The sequence below is a fragment of the Peromyscus californicus genome, unplaced genomic scaffold, assembly GCF_007827085.1.
Source record: "Peromyscus californicus insignis strain IS unplaced genomic scaffold, ASM782708v3 Scaffold_13__1_contigs__length_99412109, whole genome shotgun sequence".
Lineage (NCBI taxonomy): Eukaryota > Metazoa > Chordata > Mammalia > Rodentia > Cricetidae > Peromyscus > Peromyscus californicus.
Window position 1 is genome coordinate 7,131,095 of NW_026294424.1, and position 21,685 is coordinate 7,152,779.

The following is a 21,685-nucleotide window of genomic DNA, read 5'->3' on the forward strand; positions in this document are numbered from 1 at the left end:
CGACTCTGGTCTCTTAATCCCTGCTAATTTCTTAGCTCCAGCTAACCAGCACCAATTGTCCCAGTAATGCAAAGGTTTTACTTCAGTGGTTCAGTGGTGCTGGTCCCTACTTAGTTATGGCTGACTGCACCTCCAGCTGATCAGAATGACAGAGTCTCAATTCAAAATAGCAAATAGCCTTGACAGTCTGTCTTAGTTAGGGTTTCTGTTGCTGTGAAGAGACACCATGACCATGGCAGCTCTTACAAAGGAAAATATTTAATTGAGGTGGTGGCTTACAGTTCAGAGGTTCAGTCGACTATCATGGCAGGCAGTTTGACAGTATGCTGGTAGATATATGGTGCAGGAGCAGTAGCTGAGAGACCTACATCTTGCAGGCAACAGGAAGTCAACTGAAACACTGAGCAGGATTCTGAGCATAGGAAACCTCAAATCCCACCACCCCAGTGACACTGTTCCTCTAATAAGGCCATGCCCACTCCCAACAAAGCCACACCTCCTAATAGTGCCACTCCCTATGAGCTTATAGGGGCCAATTACATTCAAACTACCATAGGTTTCTGTTGCTGTGAAGAGACACCGTGACCACAGCAACTCAGGAAAACATTTAATTGGGTGGTTTACAGTTTCATAGGTTTAGTCCATTATGGTGGCATACAGGCAGACATGGTGCTGGAGAGGGAGTTACATCTTGACCCTACAGGCAACAGGAAGTGGTCTGTCTCACTGGGCATGGCTTGAGCATATATGAGACCTCAAAGCCTACCTCCACAGTGATATACTTTCTCCAACAAGGCCACACCCCATAATAGTGTCACTCCCTTTGGGGGCCATTTTCTTTCAAGCTGCCACATTCCACTCCCTGGCTTCCAAAGGCTTGTAGCCATATCATAAAGCAAAAATGCAGTCAGTCCAACTTCTGAAGTCCCCATAGTCTTGTATAACCATCTCAAATGTATTTAAACTCTCTTCTAAGACTCATGTAATCTCTTAACTGTAATCCCCTGTAAAATCAAAATAAAAAAGCAGACCACATACTTCCAACATATAATGGCACAGGATATACATTACAATTCCAAAAGGGTGGAAAGGGAGCATAGTGAGAAAATACTGGACCAAAGCAAGACCAAAAACCATCTGGGCAAACTCCAAAGTCTGCATCTCTATGACTGATGTCAAAATGCTCTTCAGATCTCCCAACTCCTTTTAGCTTTGTTGACTGCAACACACTTCTCTCTCTTGGGCTGGTTCCACTCCCTGTTAGCAGCTCTCCTTGGCAGGTATCCCCCAGCTCTGATATCTCAAAAATCTTGGGGTCTCCAAGGCAATCCAGACTTCACAGCTTAATACAATAGCTTCTCTAGGCCTCCATGCAGGGACACTCCTGGCACATGCCTGGCCTCATTAGCTTTCCTTAAGTCTCTAATGCAAATTCCATAACCCACTTCTATACTTACCTCCAGAACCACATGGCTGAAGCTGCCAAGTTCTGCTACTTGTGGGGGTGGGGTGGAAGTTGGAACATGGCCCCCTCATTCAATTACATCTTCACTAGCTTTCTGTTTTTGATGGTTTCCTTCACTGCCTAAGCTTGGCTATCCTGAAACTGGATCTGTAAATCAGTCTGGTCTCAAACTCAGAGATCTGCTAGCCTCTGCCTTCTGAGTGTTGGGATTAAAGGTGTGTGCCATCACACTGTGCTTTAAGCTTTTCTCTAATTCCTTTTCACAAGTTGGAAACTTGGTTGGGTGGGATCTTGCCCCGAGGTCACCACTCCCTTTATTTCATTTCTTAATCTGTTTATCTCCTGGAACACAGAATGTAGCTTCATTCCACTTCCTGATGCCCCTTTTCTCCTCAATCTGTATATTTTGTATTTTTCCTTGCTCAGCTTGCACCTTTTCATTATAAGTCTTTGTTTCTTTTTTAAATTATTTATTTTTATTTTATGTGTATTGGTGGTCTGTGTGTATGTCTGTGTGAGGGTCCCCTGGAACTGAAGTTACAGACAGTTGTGAGCTGCCATATGGGTGCTGGGAAATGAACCCGGGTCCTTTGGAAGAGCAGTCAGTGCTCTTAACCATTGAGCCATCTCTCCAGCCCCTCATTATAAGTCTTTGTAAGTATGAACACTAATAACCACACGACAGAGTCTATACTAGGTTGTTTTAAGATTTCCTTTGCCAACGGAATTAATCCAAATCTCTTCACGTTAGCCTCAGGCAGACTCTTCAAACAAGGGCAATTTCTTCACCAAAATATCACAAGTCTGGTCTCTAGGCCACATACTAGCATTCTTCTCCTCTTGAAACCTCTTGATCCAGGCACCCACAGTTCAAATCACCCTCAGCACCACTGTCTTCCATGCTCCTACTGGGATGGCCCATTAAGTTCAAGTGTTCAGCTGCTTTTCTAATCCACAGTCCCAAGATCCATATTCCTTCAAACAAAACCTCAGTAAGGCCTGTCACAGCAATACCCCAGTCCCTAGCACCAACTTCTGTTTTAGGGTTTTTAGTGCTGTAAAGAGACCATGATTGCCTAAACTTTTACAAAGGAAAACATTTAATTGGGTGGCTTACAGTTTCAGAGGTTTAGTCCATTATCATCATGGTGGAACATGGTAGCATGAAGGCAGACAGGGTGCTGGAGAAGGAACTGAGAATGGAGAATCCTGCAGGTGACAGGAAATGCTCTGTCTCACTGGGCATGGCTTGAGCATATATGAGACCTCAAGGCCCACCTCCACAGTGACACACTTCCTCCAACAAGGCCACACCCCCTAATAGTGCCACTCCCTTTGGGGTCCATTTTCTTTCAAAACATCAAAGAGTCTTTAAATTTCTCTCTAAAACTTCATAAGGCAGGCCCTCCATCTGCACTGCTCTCATTTTTATCTTTGAAGCTCCTCAAGAACTTCCCACTGAACTCTCACCACACAATGACTTGTCTAGCCCAAAGTTCTAAAGTCCTTCCATAGTCCTCCCCAAAACATGATCAGGTCTGTCACAGCAATACCCCACTCCTGGTACAAACTTGTTGTAGGGTTTTGATGCTTCGATGAAACACCAGAACCAAAAAGCAAAAAAAGGGTTTGTCTTACTTACACTTCCATATCGCTGTTCATCACTGAAGGAAGTCAGGACGGGAACTCAAGCAGGGCAGGATCCTGGAGGCAGGAGCTGATGCAGAGGCCATGAAGGAGTGCTGCTTACTGGCTTGCCACCATGGTTTGCTCAGCCTGCTTTCTTATAGAATTCAGGACCAGCAGCCCAGGATGGCACCACCCACAATGGGCTGGGACATCCCTCATTGATCACTAATTGAGAAAATGTCTTACAGCTGGATCTCATGGAGGCATTTCCTCAACTGAGGTTCCCTCCTCTTTGATAACTCTAGCTTGTGTCACATTGACACACAAAACCAGCCAGTACAGAGGGTGAAAGGTGAGGGATGAGGCCTAAGGGCAGGTAGAGCCTAGCTTTCCATCCAGGTGTGGCCACTCACTGCTGGTATCCCAACTTACAACCTTTGTGGACCTGCCTTATAGGTCACAACCCCCTACCCCATCCCCCACACTCCAACTCCCTCTGCTGATAGCCCTTACCTGGAACTGTCCATGCGTCATAACCGGGCTCTAGTCACTGAGTCCTTCCTAGGACACCCTTGCTAAAGCCACTCCCCAGAGGCTGTGATGCCCTTAACGGGTAGACTGGGCTCTGCTGTCTGTGAATCTAAGGACCTGATGGTCTGGCCTGCCTGTTTTGTGCCGGCTCTGTATGAAGAGAATAAATCTGCCACAGTGGCTGCACCTTCCCCAAAGAGGAGGGCAAGAGTTTTGGCAGGCTGTGGCTTGTGGACCCAAGAACACAGTGTCCCCAAAACTGATGGTCTCACTATATATGTGGATGAGAGGGCTCTGTCTGATGCCAGCTCTGGCATGGCAGTTGGGGGAGGCAGGAGCCAAAGGAGTCACACACAACTATGTAGCCCAGATGACTCAGGCCTGCATGGGTATATGTGTATCTAGGGCCCACATGGACAAAGGCAAGCCCATCAGATATGGAAGAATGCCTGGCAGCCAGGCTGATGTGGAATTTTCCCCATTCCGGAGTTGCCTAGAAATGTCGGGGGCAGTGGGGCTCTGACGTGGCCCATGTTCCACTGGATGGCCAGCTGGTTGTGTACTGCCCACAACTGGAGCTAATTCCAGACTAGTTCCCATCCTTGGTTCTGCTTTGGGATGAAGGACAGCCTGAACCTAGACAGGCGCACCCACTTCCTACTTGCCCAGTCCTCTTGAGATGGGCATCTACAAAAGGGAAGTTAGCTAAACAAGTAACAGGACCCTTTGGAGCCAAGCCCCTTTCCTGGGTCGGGCCAGGGATCCCGGCTCATCTTCACCTGTTTTCCCTGGATACCAAAAATGTGTTCCTGGCCTCCACAGAGGGAGCTGGGAAGACCTATGTTTCACTGGATCCCCAGGAGCTCCAGTGCTCTCAATAAAAGGCTGGCAATTAGTACTGCCGCATTTTCCCTGGGCCCAGTCTCCCCTCCCCAACACTACCACCAAGCCCCAGGCACCCTCTATTCCCTTCTGGGGCTGGCAGAACAATGATCCCCTTGGCCCATCGAAGACAAATGGGCCTTGTTGGGCCGGCGGCGGGGGCGCGATATTGCGCCCCAGAGAATTGAATACGGCTTCTGTGCCTCTCCAGCAGGCTCGCAGGGGACAGGAGGGGGGAGGGGGCCGTGGCGCCCATTGGTCGTGGCGCCAGGGGCCGGGCCAGGCTGCTAGCCTCACCTGGCCGAGAGTGGCGAGAGCGGGTGCAGCAGCCGCTGCGGCGGCGGGGCGGGGGCATGGACCAGGCCTGGCAGAGCGCGGGGCCCCGGCGAGTGCGCCCCGCCGCCCAGTGAGCGCCCCGGCGGCGGCGGCGGCGGCGGCGGCGGCGGCGGGGGCCGGGGCGACCCCTGCCACCCCGAGCCCAAGGAGAACCGGGTTAAGGTATGTCGGGAGGTCCAGCACTCAACGCTGGGTGTGCCCTGCCTCAGTCTAACCTGAGCACCCCTCCTACACTGCCCCAGTAGCCAAACTGGGATCGCATGCTCGCCCAGCGAGGGCTATAGGAGTGCTGCAGAGCTGCTGCACCGGCACTGAGTCCTGCAGGCTCAGGCTGGTTACTTGCCCGGCTCTGGGTGCCCCTCCCCCTCCGGACCCCGGAGGGAGTCCTGAAAGTGGGATGGGTGCGGCTTGAGAAGGCTGGCTGCTGCACTCTGCTGAAACTGTGAGTCCATCAATGATTAATCCTCTTGGACACCGTGGCCTGGGCCCTGGTGGAAAAGGAGGGGTAGGGATCTCTCCTTCCCTGCCTTTCCCTGGAGCGGCTGTCAAAGCAGAGACTGCGGGGCCGTTGGGTAGTGACAGACTCTTGTGCTTGAGGAAGGACACGTGTCCCTGAGGAGATGAGGCCATCAAGGAGGGACTCTCCAGATAGGACAGGAAAGATCCTATATGCAATTCACAGTTCCGGAGTCCTGGGCCGGTGCTCCATGAAAGGTTCTGCAAGGTTGCTCTGCTCGCTTAGTGAAAGGCCCGCACAGAGAATGACCGTCCCTTCCCAGTGGAACCCCTGCCCCTCCTCCTTCTCGAGCTGTCTCTGGTGACAGGCACACATCTGGCCGCAGCAACCCACACTAGGAAGGGCAGCAGGCCTGACATCTGACACCTGAGGTTACTGTGGTGATGGTGAGGGCACAATGGAAATCTGCTAGAAGAAAGAGGTATGGAGGGAGGCAATCCAGTCAGAGGAAATCAACCTCTTCCTCTTCGGAGGGAGTGGCCTCAGGTCCAGAGGGTCCTGCAGGCAGCACAGCCACCCCTAACCTCTGCACGGTGCCCTACAAGGCACCCTTGCTACTTATCTAGAGGGATGTGGAATTCCAGAATCCAACTAGTCGGTTGCTTGGGGAGACTCAGTGACTACCTGAAGGTCACACAGTTCAGAAGTTCACTCCAAGTCCCAGGAATTTTTTGTGGTCACCGTTTTAGGACCCCAGACCTACCCAGGACTCCTCTGGCCAATCGGGGTCCTACTTCTTTGATCTTCTTGGGCTCCATCAACCCTCCCCTTTGCCCGACACTGGTGAGCAAGCTGTTACCTCAGGCATAGAGACAGCAGAGCTGTGCTTCCAGCTGGCTCCTCGGGCTGCTTCGTAGTCTGCTTCTTGCTTGGGAATAGCTCTGCCTAAAGGAAGCTCCCTGTGGACACGGAGTGCCTACTTCCTCGGCATCTCTTTCCCTTACTGGGTTCTGAGGCCACTTGTCATCCAGCAAAGGATAGGTCTGTCTCCCACAGGGCCTCTCCCTGAGCTCCAAGGCACACAGGAAGCTGTCCTGTGCAGGAGGGCAGTGATTCACCTGGGAGAATGGCCCACAAATGGTGGGACTCTGGTCCCTGACTGTGACCTGTGCAAGTTTGTTTTTGTTTGGTTGTTTTTTTTTTTTGGGGGGGGGATAGGTTCTCTCTGTGTAGCCCTGGCAGTTCTGAAACTTGCTCTGTAGACCAGGCTGGTCTTGAAAAACCTCTGCCTCCCAAGTGCTGGGATTAAAGGCGTGCGCTGCCACTGCCCGGCATGACAAACTTCCTGCTTTACTTTGACTCCATGAGAAATATGAATGACTCTAGAGAGGACGAGGCAGGATGGAGCAGAAGTGACCCCAGGGGTCACCAGATTGGAGACCTCTGGAATCATCAGGTAGGAGCTAATAGAATTTTCCAGGAGTTACCTGCCTTCCCATAAGCCATCTCCAGAGCAGAGAAATTAGGCCCACAGAGTTACCCTGGCTTTCTATGACACTGGGCAAGCCCTTCCTGTCTGCCTTAATTTTGTTGGTCGTGGAATGTGAGTGTTGAGGCAAGTTGGGTATAAAACATGGGAAACATAGGTCATTGGAAGGGTAGGGTGGCATGTACATTGATCTAGAAGGATCTAAGGGGCCCATGGTCATAACCAGATCTACTGCTAAGTGCCAGGCACTGAGCCAAGGACTCTGCATGCCTCATACTTTTTGATCTTCCCAGCAAGAGTGAGCCTCTTTCCAAAGACCACCCTGCTGGGGAAGTCTGGAGGCAGGCTGTACTGAGGGCATCCTGAGCGCAGGAATGGAGCAGTGGATGTGCTTATCCTGGGCATTGTGTGTGGCATCAGCAATGCCTCCGTAAAACATAAAGTTTTTCTACCGTGCTGTGTGTTTATGCACACAAGTGCATCTTCAGACTGTAAATACTATGGCAGGAATGTTATAAAGCACTGATATTTATTGATGACTCCTCCGTGTTCAGCCCTGGGGAATCTATGTATTTAGAGGACTAAGGGAGTGGCTTGACTTTTGGCTGACATCCGTGACTTGTCACCTCCCACTAGAGCTGCTTTGGGTACTTGGATCTGCTTGGGTACAGGAAGGGTAGTGATTTTGCATGGGCAGGGGAGTGTCTCAGAAAGAGCTGTGAATGTGTTTCAAGTTCTGGCTTTGCCATGGTTACTGGGCCCCTTTCTCCACCTGATATGTGGGGCTAGCATGTAATACTGAGAGGTTGTGTTGTGTGTGTGTTGTGATTGTGTGTTTGTCCTTTGACACAATAGGTTGCTAGCATGGTGGCATAGGCCTATATTCCTAGCATTGGGAAACTGAGGCATGAGGATAACCAGTTTGAAATCAGTCAGAAACATAGTGAACTGGTTAACACAGTGAGACCGGACCAGACACACACACACACACACACACACACACACACACACACACACATGCACTCGCATGCACACGTGCAGAAAAAAAAAAGGAAAAGAAAAAGGAGGAGAAAACCTGAGGGAAAAGGAGGAAGGAAAGAAAGTGCTGGTGACATTGTAACATTAAGAACTGCATCTGACCCTGGGCAGCAGTGACACACACCTTTAATCCCAGCACTTGGGAGGCAGAGGCAGGCGGATCTCTGTGAGTTCGAGTCCAGCCTGGTCTACAGAGTGAGATCCAGGACAGCCAGGGCTACACAGAGAAACCGTGTCTGGAAAACCAAGCAAACAAAGAGGAACTGCATCGGAACCATGAAAGGCCACCCCATCTCAGCAGCCGGGCCTACAACCATTGGCATCGTAACTCCAGCAAAGGAAGAGTAAGGCTGACAAGATGCCAGGACTGCCAGCTTGGAGGGGTCCTGTGAGCCAGCAAATTAGGATCCAGACTGAATGCCCTGCTGGCTGGTACTCCTCATCTCTGTTCTCTCTGCTCCACTCCAGAAAGCCTCGAGGTGAAGGAGCTGCTGGATCCTTGCAGGTCCAGGGCTAACCTCTCTCAATCAGACTGTCTACTGTGTACCCTACACTTCCCAGCTCTCTTCTGCCCTTGGCTAGGCCTTCCGATTCAGGCCACTAAGGTTTGGAAAGAGTAGTATGCCTGCTTCAGAAAGGAGGTGTGGCCTGATTCCTACTATGGCAATAAACCTATTTTTGGGGTGTGTGTGTGTGTGTGTGTGTGTGTGTGTGTGTGTGTGTGTGTGTGTTATGTAGGTCAGAGGACAACTTCCAGGAATTGGCTCTCTCTCCACCATGTGGGTGCTGGGGATCAAACTCAGGTACAAGCCCATTTGCCTACTGAGCCATCTTACTGGCCCATTACTTATAAATTTTTACTGTTTTCCCAAAGCAATACAGACTCTGGTAAAATGTAAATGCATATATAGTTGCATTATATCTACTGAATCAAAATGTGTTATTGATGGTAAGTGACCCCATTCCTTGGGGAAGTACACTTTACATTTGGTATCATCTCAGACCCTTTAACCTAAGTACAAATTTAGTTTTGCCCTTATGAATACATTCATTCTTTACAGTGTGTACTAAGGTAGCTCTTTTAACCTCTGGGCCTCAGTTTCTTTGTCTGTGAAATGGACATAAAGGCTTTATTCTGGTTTGCTTTCTGCCCAGGGATGGTACTGCCCACAGTGGGCTGAGCCCTCTTATGTGGTAAAAATACCCAACAGATAACTGTCTATCAGCTTGAGGTGCAGTATTGGTCTCCCTGGACCACAGCGACTGTGTGCTGACCCTGAGGAGATACTTCTCAGAAGATTTTGCCTCAGTGCTGCTGGTCCCTTCCTAATCACCCCTGATTTCTCAGCCCTGGTTAAAAAGCATCAATTGTCCCAGCAAAGCAAAGGCTTCACTTCCAGAGTGTTAATCTAAATATTGCATGAATGCCAGGCCTCCATGGCCTCCATGTCTCTTAGCATTATCTTATCTTCCAATTTCCCACAAACCGGAAGTCAATCTCTGAGCACTCCATGCCTTTTCCAGCTCAAAGTTCCAAACACTTTCACAATCTCCCCCCACCCCACCCCACCCCCACCCCCGCCCCAAATGACATGGTCAGGTCTGTCATAGCAACACCTCTGTTTTCCCGCTCCAATTCTGTTCCAGTTAGGTTTCTGCTGCTGTGATAAACACCATGACCAAAAGCAATGTGTGGAGGAAAGGGTTTGCTTTAGCTTACCGGTTACAGTCTGTTGCTGGGGAAGCTGAGGCAGGAGCTCAAGGCAGGAGGGTTGAAACAGAGAACACTGCTCAGCGGTTCATTCTCACTCAAGTCCAGCAACCTTCCCAGGCCCACCCACTTAGGCATGGTATTTCCCACGTTGGGCTGGACCCTCTTACATCAATTAGCAATCAAGAAAATGTGCCCCCCAGATATGACCGCAGATCAGTCAGGTGGAGACAATTCTTCAGTCGAGGGTCCCTCTTCCCAGGTGTGTTTAGTTTGTGTCAATTTGACAATAGACACTAACCAGCTGTGATTTGGTGGCTTTAGTTCCAGTGGGAGGCAGAGACATATGATCTCTATGAGTTCAAGGCCAGCTTGGTCTGTATAGTGAATTCTAGACTAGCAAGAGCTACACAGTGAGACCCTGTCAAAGACTGCCCCCGCAAAGAAAAGGTAGCTTGTTCAGGGTCTGTGAACCTCAGGAAAGAAACCACAAAGACCAGCCCCTTAACCTCATTTGCTGTCATTATACTCATATTTCATTGACTCTGATTCAGTCACATGGGTCTCCCTCAACTGCAAGGGAAGATGAGAACTACAGTCTGTGTGACCATGGAGAAAAGAAAGCTATCTTTGGAAATTGGAATACCTCCTGAGGTCACCCCCTCCCAACCTCTTCCCCTACTGGATCAGAGCATTATTATTTTTTAATTGTAGTTCACACCTTTAATCCCAGAATTTGGGAGGCAGAGGCAAGTGGATTTCTATGATTTTGAGGCCAGCCTGGTCTACATAGTGAGTTCCAGGCCAGCTAGAGCTACATAGAAAGCCCTGTCTCAAAAACAATAAATAAAACAAAATGAAATAATTGCGAACCTATACTACTTTCATCATTTAAATATATGTGTGTGCACACATTATATATAGGGAGAGAGAGAGAAAAAAAAAAAACCAATGGATACTATCAGCCGAGAGAACCAGTTGAAATATGAGGAAACCAAGCCCCAGGAAGACATCTCCAACCCTTGCACAGGGCTGACGGTCCAGCTCTAGGTTTTCTTCATTTCCATCTCCACCAAACCCACCACCCTCTTCTGCCTTACTAGCACGCCTGAACTCCACCCTGCCCCTACCCTGTAGGAGAAGGGGCAGCAGGAAGTCCCTACCAGGAGTGTGAGGGTGGATCCATTTAGGTAGTTCAGAGTCCACTTCCATAGATCACATTCCTGATGTTTGAGCACGCCATAAAGCTGTCCTCAAACTAGGTCAGCCCAGAAGGCAGAAACGCCAATGGACGTTAGAAAGAAAGAGTCTGGAGACTAGGCTTTGAAGTGGGAGAGCACTGGAAAAGGAACAGAACAAAACATATCAGAAACAGCAGACAGAGTCCCGAAGGGAGAGAGGGGCTTCTCTTTAAAAACCCAGGGAGGAACTTTGTTAAGATGGACAGCCTCTGTAGACAGAATGGTGGCAGAGGATGACCTTGACCAGCCCAGGTTTGCACTATTATTAACTGTGATCTGTTGTGTCTTTAGAGCCTTCTCCTTGGGCCACCACGAGAGTGTGGACATCAAGGGGGGAATGGACTCAAGGGGTCCCTCTGATGAAGGACAAAGCTCAGAGGAAGCTGAGCTGAACCTAAGATGGCTGTGTTGACTCAGTGTGAGTTTCAGGGTAGGAGCAGGGCAGGGAACCTAGTGGTACTGTCCTGTCTCCCCCCCCCCCCCCACTCCCCCACAAGGCCTCGGACAGCATCTCTGGCAAGCCTCAAACCTGCAAAATGGCTCCAAGCTGTGTGTGTGAGTCTATTACTTGCTCAGGCAGGCTGCCCAGCATGGCATACACCCTTTGATGAAGGACTCCATGCTCCTCCGAGATGCCACACTTCCTTCCTCTGGACTTCTCAGCCTGTTAGCTGTCACCCTGGGGCTCCTGTAGAGGCTGATCAAGTTCATGTCTGCTCTGTCTTGGCATCTTCAGGTCTGAGCTCCTGGCAGGCGTGCATTTGGCCCGCGACTTTGTTCTTCCCTACTCTGCCTTACTTTCTTTTTTTGTGATGGGCCTGAGGGGGTACTTGGCCCACAGAGCAGCCAGGAAGCTTGAATGAGCTGCCCTCATAGGTGGATCAGTTCACATACACACACACACACACACACACACACACACACACACACACACACACACAGCCTGCCCCAGCCTTCAAGCGTGCAGTAGCTGTGCCCTTGGGCCAAGGGCACATAGAACTTTGCTGAGCCCTTGGGTAAATGAGCTGCCTGGCTGTTGGGGTCTAGAGAGGGGCGGGGATCACCCCGAGCTGTCCAGCTGGAGGACGGCAAGAAGACCAGGGCACCACCTGGGCATTCCATTCATTATCCCCAGGGGGGGAGCTCATAAATATTCATATGCACTGGAGGGGGATGGAAGGAGCCAAGCAGCCGCCTGCTGGGTATCATTGGAGCATTCTTGTCTCTGACTGCAGAGGCAGCCTGGGTGTTGGGAGAGGAAAGGGGCAGCTAGTCACAGCCCAAGGTGAGTGTGTCCCCTCTGCCCCAGCACGGAGAGCAGGGGGGCTGTGCAACACTCGCAGGGATCTTTACCATCTTGGGCAAGTTTCAGGGTGTGCAGGTTGTAGTGGGTGGGTCCTGTTTCTCCTTCTGTCCTGCAGGGTCTGAGCTGAACTAGAGGATGTTGGGTCTGGCTTGCTACCAGCTATGGGGCAGATGCAGCTGGGGTAACCCACGAGAACAGGGATAGATGAGGGAAATGACAAGAAAGCCATCTGTCCCTGTCCTGGGTCTGTCACGGCGTCCCCTGTGTTGTGTGACCTTGAGGATATTCTTGCCTACTCTGAGGTTTGACCTCCCTGCTTCTCTGGAAACTGAGTTCTCGGGCCATTGGTTATCTATAAGATTCTGTTTTGGGCTAGTGGGTACACAATTGGACGGGGCCAGGCTAGGACCCTAAGAGGGTCATAATAGCTATCAGCTCAGCAGATGTCTGTCCTGTGCCAGCCCTGTGGCTGCACGTTCCATCTGAGACATTCAGACCAAATGATGACAGAACACTGGTGTTGTTTTGGAGGAAAAATTAAGACCCAGAAAAGGAAACAGCCTAAGTAAGAGCATGCATGTGTGTGTGTGTGTGTCTTAACACTTTAAAATTATATTTAGTTAGTTATTATGGGGAAGAGGTGAGAGTCTGGAGGTCAGAGGATGACTGGACCTGGGAATCAAACTTAGGTTGTCAGTCTTGGTAGCAAGCACCTGCTGAGCCATCTTGCTTGCCTTGTATTTAATTTCTTGAAACAGGGTCTCTCTGTATAGTCCAGTCTGTCCTCCAACTCACCATCCTCCTGCCTCTGCCTCCCGAATTGTTGGTATTACAGGTGTGTACCACCATACCTGGCTCCAGAGTTGCGCCTTAAAACTAGATCCCAGCCCGGATGCTGGCTCTTTCTGGCTCTCTTGTGTGGCTCTCACAGGCATGTTCTTGTACATGCATGATTCTCTCATATAATTTCCGAGTGTGGCTCACCCATGGTAGGGCACAGGAAGTATATTTATTTGGCTCTTTGAGACAAGGTCTTAATCTGTAGCACACTCTCTCTGGCCTCCAACTCAAAATCCTCAGTTTGGATCATAGGCACGTACCACCTCACCCAGTCAAGGAATAATATATATGTGTATATATATGTATATATATGTATATATATATGTATATACATATATATATATATATATGCCATTATTATTATCATTATCTTCGTCATCATCGCCATTCTTGGTGCTGGAGACAGAAGCCAGGGGCTTGTGCGTGCTAAGCAAACTCTTTACCACAGAGCTATACAGCTAAACAAACATTCATGGGGCCTTTGACATACACGTCATGTATGACCCTCACAGAATGTCTGTCTTACCCATACGCTATCTCCCTGTGTGGCTGACACTGAGCTGGTAGCTGCCTGACCAAGAGTCGTATCCATCCCCTTCCCCCAGATGCCCAGGCCATGCATGCGGCGTCATTTAAAAAACAAACATTCACCAAGTGCTAGGCTCAAGCATCTCTGGGATGAATCACCTGCTGATCATGGAGGGCGGGGTACCTCTCCAGTGAGGCAGGACTGGGCCCTGGTCAACAGTGATGACAATGGGTAATCGGCATTGCTATTAATAATTAATACTCGGATTGATCACCTGGCATTGGAACCCGGTAGCTTTGGGGTTGTTCTCAGTCAAGCCAGACTCCGGGTCTAGCCAGCCCCTGGCTTCCCTCAGTTTTCTTAGAGAAGGGCCGCTTTCCCTGACTTCGCTACTGTGTATCCACCATCTGCAAGAGGGGACAGGCTCGGAGAGGAGTTTCCTTGCTAAATTCACAGAGGCCAGGCAGCAAGGGGGTGAGGAGCTTTGAATACTTGAGGAGGCTGGCGCAGGAGAACAGGGCACCAGGGTCTTCTACCCCCCATCCCTTCATATTGACTGTCAGCTCTGCCCACCAACGTGGGACAATCTGCATTCCTAAAACAGAGCCCCGGGCTATGCCTTGACCTTCTTTGCACTCCTGTGACTTCCTTCCCCAAAGCTTCAGATACCCCAAACAGGAGCTGCTATATATGAAGCAGGAAGCTGTCTGTGCGAGATCCACAGACATGGGCTCAAAATCCTGCCCTGCTTTTACCCGCTGAGTGACCCTGAGCAAGCCATGTTACCTCTTGGAGCCTCATTCTCCCCATCTACAAAATGGGGTGATGGTACAACCCAGTGGTACCCACTGAGTGGAGTCAGTCAGTTGCTAGCAGAGATTCTAGCCCTGTATTCCATCAGGGCTCAGTACACACAGGGACCTGATGAGGTTTGGGAAAACCCAAACAGGAGAATGAGTGAATGAATCAGTGATGTTTCGCGGGTGGAGGAGGACGCTGTCCTGGGTGGGCCAGAAAGCCCCTGATTGGCAGCTTAGGACGCTGGTCTGCCCCCTACCGCCAGTCCTCCACTGTAGACCTCCGCCACTGCAGCTTCTCGGACTTTCGGAGAGTACACCTGGTGAGTGGGGCTGCCGGGGCTGGGTGGGCCCTCAGGCTTTACGGAGTGCCAGCTACAAGACTCTTGATCCCTCTAAGGCCAGAGAAACTAAGCCCCTGTGCTCACTGTTCTGGGCCCGAGCCTTGGTCTGTGAGCTGGCTTTCTGCTGGGCCTGCTCAGCATCACCGGGCGGATTTGTGGTACGTGGGCAGCTTCCCCAGACCCGCACCGCTACTCTTTGCCCAGAACTCGGGAGGGTCGCAGCCAACACTTTGAGTGATACCGGTGTACCGGCCGCTCAAGAGGCTCCCCATGGCCCAGCCAGACTCCCCTCCTCAGCTTCTTTCCAATTTATAGACGAGAAACAGATTCCGAGGGGATCCTTCGCTTGTCAGAAGTCAGTGTCAAAGCCCAGCCCTGAGGGAGCCAGATGCTGAGGTCCCACTGGGAGGTGGTGGTGCATACCTTTAGCCTCAGCACTCCAGAGGCAGAGGCAGGCAGATTTCAGTGACTTCGAGGCCAGCCTGGTCTACATAGTGAGTTTCAGGACAGCCAGAACTACATAGTGAGGTCCTGTCTCTAAATAAATAAACAAAGCAGATGTTGAGGTCCACACCTTCCCCTCTGACTGGGTTTTTGTTTAGTTTGTGTTTGAGGCTCTGTCTTACAATGTAGCCTAGGCTGGCCTGAATTCTTGACCCTCAGCTTTCCCCTGGATTACAGTTGTGTGTCACCACATCTGGTTTACACTTTGTAAACTTTAAAGTGTGAGTGGGTACATAGCTCAGTGGTAGAGTTCTGGCCTGGAATGCTGGAGACCCTAGGTTAATCACAGCACTGCTTAGGAGTGGGGGGGGTGGGGACAAAAAACTCAAATCTGATGCAGAGGCAGTGGATTGTCCCTTTTCCTATTAAATAGTATGTGACCCTTTTAAAATGCAACCGTTGTGAAAATGAGTAATTTAGAGAAATAGTTCTATACTTCTCCCCAGATAGGTCAGATGATTAGACTGTGGAAATGTAGAACACAGGTTGGGTATCCTTAACCCAAAATCTGAAATTGAAGATGGTCTAAAATCTGAAACTTTTCGAATATCAAGATGATGCCACAGGTGGAAAATTCCACATCTGACCTCATGTGATAAGTCACAATCAAAACACAGGTCCATTGCAAATACCATATAAAATCCTTTCTGACGATGCATTTTAGACATGTAACAAGTGAATTTCATGCTTAGTTGTTGGCTGGTACCAAGATATCTCATATGTGTATACACATGTTCATGTGAGTATATGCATGTGCATATGTATGCACATGCTTGTGGAGTTCAGAGGTCAACATGAAGTCTCTTCCTTGATCACACTCCACCTTACATTTTTTGTTTGTTTTTCAAGACAGGGTTTCTCTGTGGATCCCTGGCTGTCCTGGAACTCACTCTGTAGACCAGGCTGGCCTCGAACTCAGAGATCCACCTGCCTCTGCCTCCTGAGTTCTGGTATTAAAGGCGTGCGCCACCTCCGCAGCCAACTTCATCCACCAAACTCTTTGAGGCGAGGTCTCTCACTAAACCTGAAACACTGACTGGCTAAGCGGCCACTGCCCCTGAGCTCCAGGGTCCACCTGTCTCCACCTCCCCAGCAGTAGGATGACAAGCGTACGTTGATCTGTCTTTTGTTTTTTAGTGTGGATGTTAGGAAAACTGAACTCATCTTCATGCTTGATTAGCAAGCATTTTGCCGGCTGTGATATCTCCCCGGCCCCGCTGAGATATCTCTTTGTGCACATGGAATATTCCAAACTAAAAAGTACAAAATCAGAAGCACCACTGGTTCTAAGCATTTTTACTAAAGTATACTCATTCTCCACTGCCCTTTAGTAGCATTTTGCTTTTATCCAGGCTTTCATATATATTAACCTAAGTGTGTGTGTGTGTGTGTGTGTGTGTGTGTATATATATATATATATTAGGAGGAGGAGTGCTTGTCACTCTAGAATTAATTTTCTAGGTTTTTTTGTTTTGTTTTGCTTTTGTTTTTGAGGCAGGGTCTCACTATATAGCCATGGCTGGCCTGGATTTCACTCTGTAGGCCAGGCTGGCCTTGAACTCACAGAGATCTGCCTGACTCTGCCTCCCAAGTGCTGGGATTAAACATGTGCAGCCCTTATCTGGCTAAGATTTATTTATTCTAAAGTGTGTGTGTGTGTGTGTGTGTATGTGTGTGTGTGTGTGCCCCCCCGTGGAGTCTAGAAGGGGACATCGGATCCCCTGGAAGCTGGAGTTACAGACAGTTGTGAATCATCCAACATGAGTGCTGGGAACTGAACTCCAACCCAGCAAGTACTCTCATGTTTTCAATTGTGAACTAGCTGTTACTGGCTGGGCCATCTCTCCAGGCTTCTGTTGATGTGTTGAGACAGGCCCTCATGTAGTTCAGGTTGGTCTCAAACTGGACATGTAGCTAAGGCTGGCCTGGTCTCCCAGATGCCAGGCTTTGCTTGCTTTTTCTTTTTCATTGCTGGGGAATTGACCCAGGCCTCGAGCATGTTAGCAAGCAACTAGATCGTGCTGTGTTTTCAGGTTGGCTCGCCTCTCTCTCTCTCTCTCTCTCTCTGTTTCTAGTCAAGGCACACATGACTTTGCACACTTTATACACTTGTCTGTAGTGACAGGCCAGTGAGCCTCAATTGCCATCACCGCCCTCTGGAAACACTCTCCCCAGCCTTTCCCCAGCCTTACAGAATGAGCGATGCGTCTCTCTGTCACGGGGAGAAAAAAGTCCCTCCTGAGTACTTTCCTCCTCTGACCATTGCTTCACGCCATCCTTTTCTGAGGGGCAGACTTCCTAGGTGATGAGCCACGGGCTCAGTAAGGCTGCCACCTTTTCTGGAGGAGGGCCTGGAGGGCTCCTCTCGGCAATCGGTCGTGGGCACCGTAGGGAGCTACCGTGGAGGCTACCTGGCCGTGCGGCCTCCAGATGCACTTGGTAGCATGCCACGCGTGTGGTCACAGGGCAGCGTGACCTCCTGAAGCCTCGGGGGCTTGGGAGCATCCGCTGGGAGAGAAGTGGAAAGTTTCAGACCTTGCTTGGCTTTACACCTACAGGGAGGTAGGAAAGTCCCCTGACCCCAAGCCTCAACTCTCTCCTGGTTTCCAGTTCTGAAGCTTGGACCTCACCCACTACCACTCACATCTCTGTCTCCTGTGGATAAGGGCACTGCATCCAGATCAAACTGCCCCCCAAACCAACAAATCCCACCACAGAAGCTCAGCAAGGCACCCTGTTAAAGTGAGTCAGCAGTTTTGTCTGTTTCTCTAGGTAGCCCTGGCTGTCCTGGAACTCACTCTGTAGACCAGGCTGGCCTCAAACTCAGAGATCCACCTGCCTCTACTTCCCAAGGGCTGGGATTCAAAGCGCATGACACCACCGCCCAGTACATTTCATGCAGTATTTGGAACATAACTATAAACTAAATATCTTTTTTTTTTTTTAATCCAGCAGGGAGGGTGGTGCAGGGGACAGGGAAGGCTGGCCCTACCTTCTGAAACAGAAAAGATTCTAGTCTTCCCTGTGAGCAGGGCCCGGGGCACAGGACAAGAGGAATCCTCTCCTTTTGTCCTCAGAATGCATTCATTATAAAACCCACAGCCTACAAAGAAGGGCATTACACCCGTGTCCCTCCTAGTCAGCTAGAAGTTAGAGCCGTGCGGGGAGGGCCTCCTCTCTGTCCGTTTGGCCTCCTCCCCTTGAGGTGAGTCGGCTGTCTTCTTCCTCTCTAACGCTCTGACCCTGTCAGGATCCTGCCAGGGAGTCCGCAGAGCTGCCCAAAGCAGCCCCGGGTTGAGAGCCCTGGCTGCCGGGGAGGCTCCCTGAGACCAACCTCTTGACCTGCGTTCTGTCTGCCCTGTCCCTAGCGGTTGCCTGAGATGCCTCTGCTGCCGAAGAAGCCCTGGGAGTCCAAGGCCAAGGGGCTGGTGCTGGGAGCCCTCTTTACCAGTTTCCTGTTGCTGCTCTACTCCTATGTGGCACCCCCGCTGCACCCCAACATGGCCTTCACGTGAGTGACGTCAAACCGTGGGAGCGGGGCAGGGCATCTTCACGGTCCATGATGGGAGCTTTCTGCTAGACAGCGACCCTGTACACGGGCACCATGCTGTGTGGGGCAGGCATTCCGGCAGAACTCTCGGCGCCACCCAGGGCTCCGCGTGTGCCTCGGTGAAGTGGAGATAAGGGCAGAGCCTGCCCCACAGAGCAGGAGTGTCACCTATTACGGTGTCCAGTGCTTGAATTGTAATCTGAGGCTCCAACAGGGCCACAGTGGGGGCCAGGATAGAGATGGAGTGTGATTTGTCCCCAAACACTCTGGGCCTGGATTCAAGCTTTTCAAACTTGGGCCTATGTGACCGTGTCCCTCTTCCTAAGCGACCACACCATGCCCTCTCCTCATGAGACCGCTCAGCACACATCTGGGCAGCCTGTACCACAGTTCGTGATATTAAAGGAATCTGAAAAATATTGCCAATAGCTGGTTAACCCCCCCCCAAAAAAACCCCACATAAACAAACAAAAACCCCTGCAATTTCAGGCAGAGGAAATTTCATCTCAGTTGGTAGAGTGCTTGTCTAGCACCCATAAAGCAATGGGTTCAAACCTGCATTAGTGGGTCGTGGCTGCCAGGCCGGTGAGATCAAGCCCCTCGAAGGCTCTCTGATGGTACTGTCACCTGCAACCCCCTGACCTCTCTCCATCCCTCTGTCTCCCCCAGGACCTCAGAGACCGCAGCGCCCTGCTCCCCTGCTCCCAGTGAGCCAGGGACGGCCACTCCGGTCAACGGCTCTGCCGGAGGGTGCCAACCTCGGCGAGACATCGTGTTCATGAAGACGCACAAGACCGCCAGCAGCACACTGCTCAACATCCTCTTCCGCTTCGGCCAGAAGCATGGGCTCAAGTTCGCCTTCCCCAATGGCCGCAACGACTTCCACTACCCGTCCTTCTTCGCACGCAGCCTGGTGCAGGACTACCGGCCCGGGGCGTGCTTCAACATCATCTGCAACCACATGCGCTTCCACTACGAAGAGGTGCGCGGGCTGGTGCGGCCGGGCGCCGCCTTCATCACGGTCATCCGCGACCCCGCGCGTCTCTTCGAGTCCTCCTTCCATTATTTTGGGTCCGTGGTGCCGCTCACCTGGAAGCTGTCGAGCCGCGACAAGCTGGCAGAGTTCCTGCAGGACCCTGATCGCTACTACGACCCGAGCGGCTACAACGCGCACTACCTCCGCAACCTACTCTTCTTCGACCTGGGCTACGACAGCGGCCTGGACCCGGGCAGCCCGCGCGTGCAGGAGCACATCCTGGAGGTGGAGCGTCGCTTCCACCTGGTGCTGCTGCAGGAGTACTTCGACGAGTCCCTGGTGCTGCTCCGGGAGCTGCTGTGCTGGGACCTGGAGGACGTGCTGTACTTCAAGCTCAACGCGCGGCGCGACTCGCCGGTGCCGCGGCTCTCCGGTGAGCTGTACCGCCGCGCCACCGCCTGGAACCTGCTGGACGCGCGCCTCTACCACCACTTCAACACCAGCTTCTGGCGAAAGGTGGAGGCCTTCGGGCGCGAGCGCATGGTGCGCGAGGTGGCCGAGCTGCGCCAAGCCAACGAGCGCATGCGCCGCATCTGCATCGATGGCGGCCAGGCGGTGGACGCCGAGGCCATCCAGGACTCGGCCATGCAGCCCTGGCAGCCCCTGGGCGTCAAGTCCATCCTGGGTTACAACCTCAAGAAGAGCATCGGGCCGCATCACGAGCAGCTGTGCCGGCGCATGCTCACGCCCGAGATCCAGTACCTGTCTGACCTCGGAGCCAATCTCTGGGTCACCAAGCTCTGGAAGTTCCTTAGGGACTTCCTAAGGTGGTGACGTACCCCGCCCATCTTCCCGACTGGCTCCCTGCTGCAGAAGGGCCGGCCAGGGAGCCTCTGGCACCTAGCCTTCCCCAGCCATGCCCGGTGCCACCCTGGGGTCCCCTGGGGTTATTAGCTGGCCAGGATTGGTCTTTCTGCACCAGGGAGAGCCTAACCGAGAAGTATTTGACTAATTACGCCATTTTTTTATTAAATCTCCTTTATTTCCAGTCTCCTCTTACAAGGGGAGACTCAGAAGTAAAGGAATTTTATGTGTTTTTGTTAATCGGCCTCACTGTGGTGACTGGAGGGACCCTGGGATGGGTGGGACCCTTGGGAGGGTGTCTGCAGAGGGCAGGGCCTAGTGTGTTTGTTACTTGCTGAAGTCATGTGTGGTTCAAGGACTTCCACAAGCTGCCAAAGCCTGGAAAAATCGTGTGTGACTGAGCACTGGTTATGTCCCTGGTACACTATAGTGGATGAGTTCTTTGTGGGTGTTACCCCAGCACAAAAATTTGGTGACTTGGGGATTATAATTATTCTCATGTGACAAACCAAGGGGGAGGGGACATTACTGCCAAGTAATTACTGACCGGGTTGGCAGAAGTGGTGACCAGATTAGGGCAGAGATTAAGAATGAATGTGTGCATGAAGAGTGCGCGTGTGCGTGTGCCTGCATGTGACAGGGAAGCTGGCGGCATTCCACAGAGCACGGGGCAGCAGCCCCTGAGTCACGTCAACACTCACAGTAACTCATTGCACCCGAAGAGGGGGCGGGGCCACGTGCCAAGGATCCCCCCAATGCTTTTCCATTTTCAGTCCCCGTTCACTTTAGACTCAATGGCCTCTTCCTGGCCTCCAGCTAGCAGTTTCTATCTCCAATGTGCCTTTCACACACTGCTACCCCAGACTGCTTCACACAGCTGCTCTTCAAGCTCAAAAATACCTGGCATCCACCCAATAGCCCACCTTTGTCTGAATCCCTTTGTGGATTATGTCCAGAGATAAAGATGGCTACCAAGTCACTGGAGCATGGGGAGATGTCACCAGGGTAAAAGGTTAGCTGTAACTCCCTGCATCCAGTGCCCCCAGGTAACTGGGCCCTTTCAGGTCGCTCCAGCTAGGAGCTGAGTAGCCTAAGTCACAGCCAAGTGACAATTGTGGACTCCCTTGTACCAAGTTCAGTCTAAGTGTTGATACATCAAACCTAAATGTCTAACAACTTCCTGGCTTTACAAACCG

At 51.2% G+C, this 21,685-nt stretch overlaps 1 protein-coding gene across 4 annotated transcripts; it reads left to right on the plus strand.

Annotated features, from left to right (window-relative positions):
* Positions 1–4,882: 4,882 nt before the first annotated feature.
* On the plus strand, positions 4,883–20,729 carry Gal3st1 (galactose-3-O-sulfotransferase 1). 4 transcript variants are annotated; one of them, XM_052736344.1, is made up of 3 exons: positions 4,883–5,005; positions 18,468–18,610; positions 19,319–20,729. In XM_052736344.1, the coding sequence occupies exons 2-3, from the start codon at positions 18,480–18,482 to the stop codon at positions 20,457–20,459; spliced, it is 1,272 nt and encodes a 423-aa protein (XP_052592304.1). In that variant the 5' UTR covers positions 4,883–5,005; positions 18,468–18,479; the 3' UTR covers positions 20,460–20,729. The 4 variants fall into 4 exon arrangements, with proteins under 4 accessions (XP_052592304.1, XP_052592307.1, XP_052592306.1 ...); XM_052736347.1 differs by lacking the exon at positions 4,883–5,005 and adding an exon at positions 5,036–5,285; XM_052736346.1 differs by lacking the exon at positions 4,883–5,005 and adding an exon at positions 11,270–12,064.
* The last annotated feature ends 956 nt before the right edge of the window (positions 20,730–21,685 follow it).

Excerpts from the sequence above, each read along its gene's own strand:
- Gal3st1 (XM_052736344.1), top strand. The coding sequence starts at position 18,480 with ATGCCTCTGCTGCCGAAGAAGCCCTGGGAGTCCAAGGCCAAGGGGCTG. Across the intron at positions 18,611-19,318 it reads CACCCCAACATGGCCTTCAC|GACCTCAGAGACCGCAGCGC; the intron begins GTGAGTGACGTC and ends TGTCTCCCCCAG.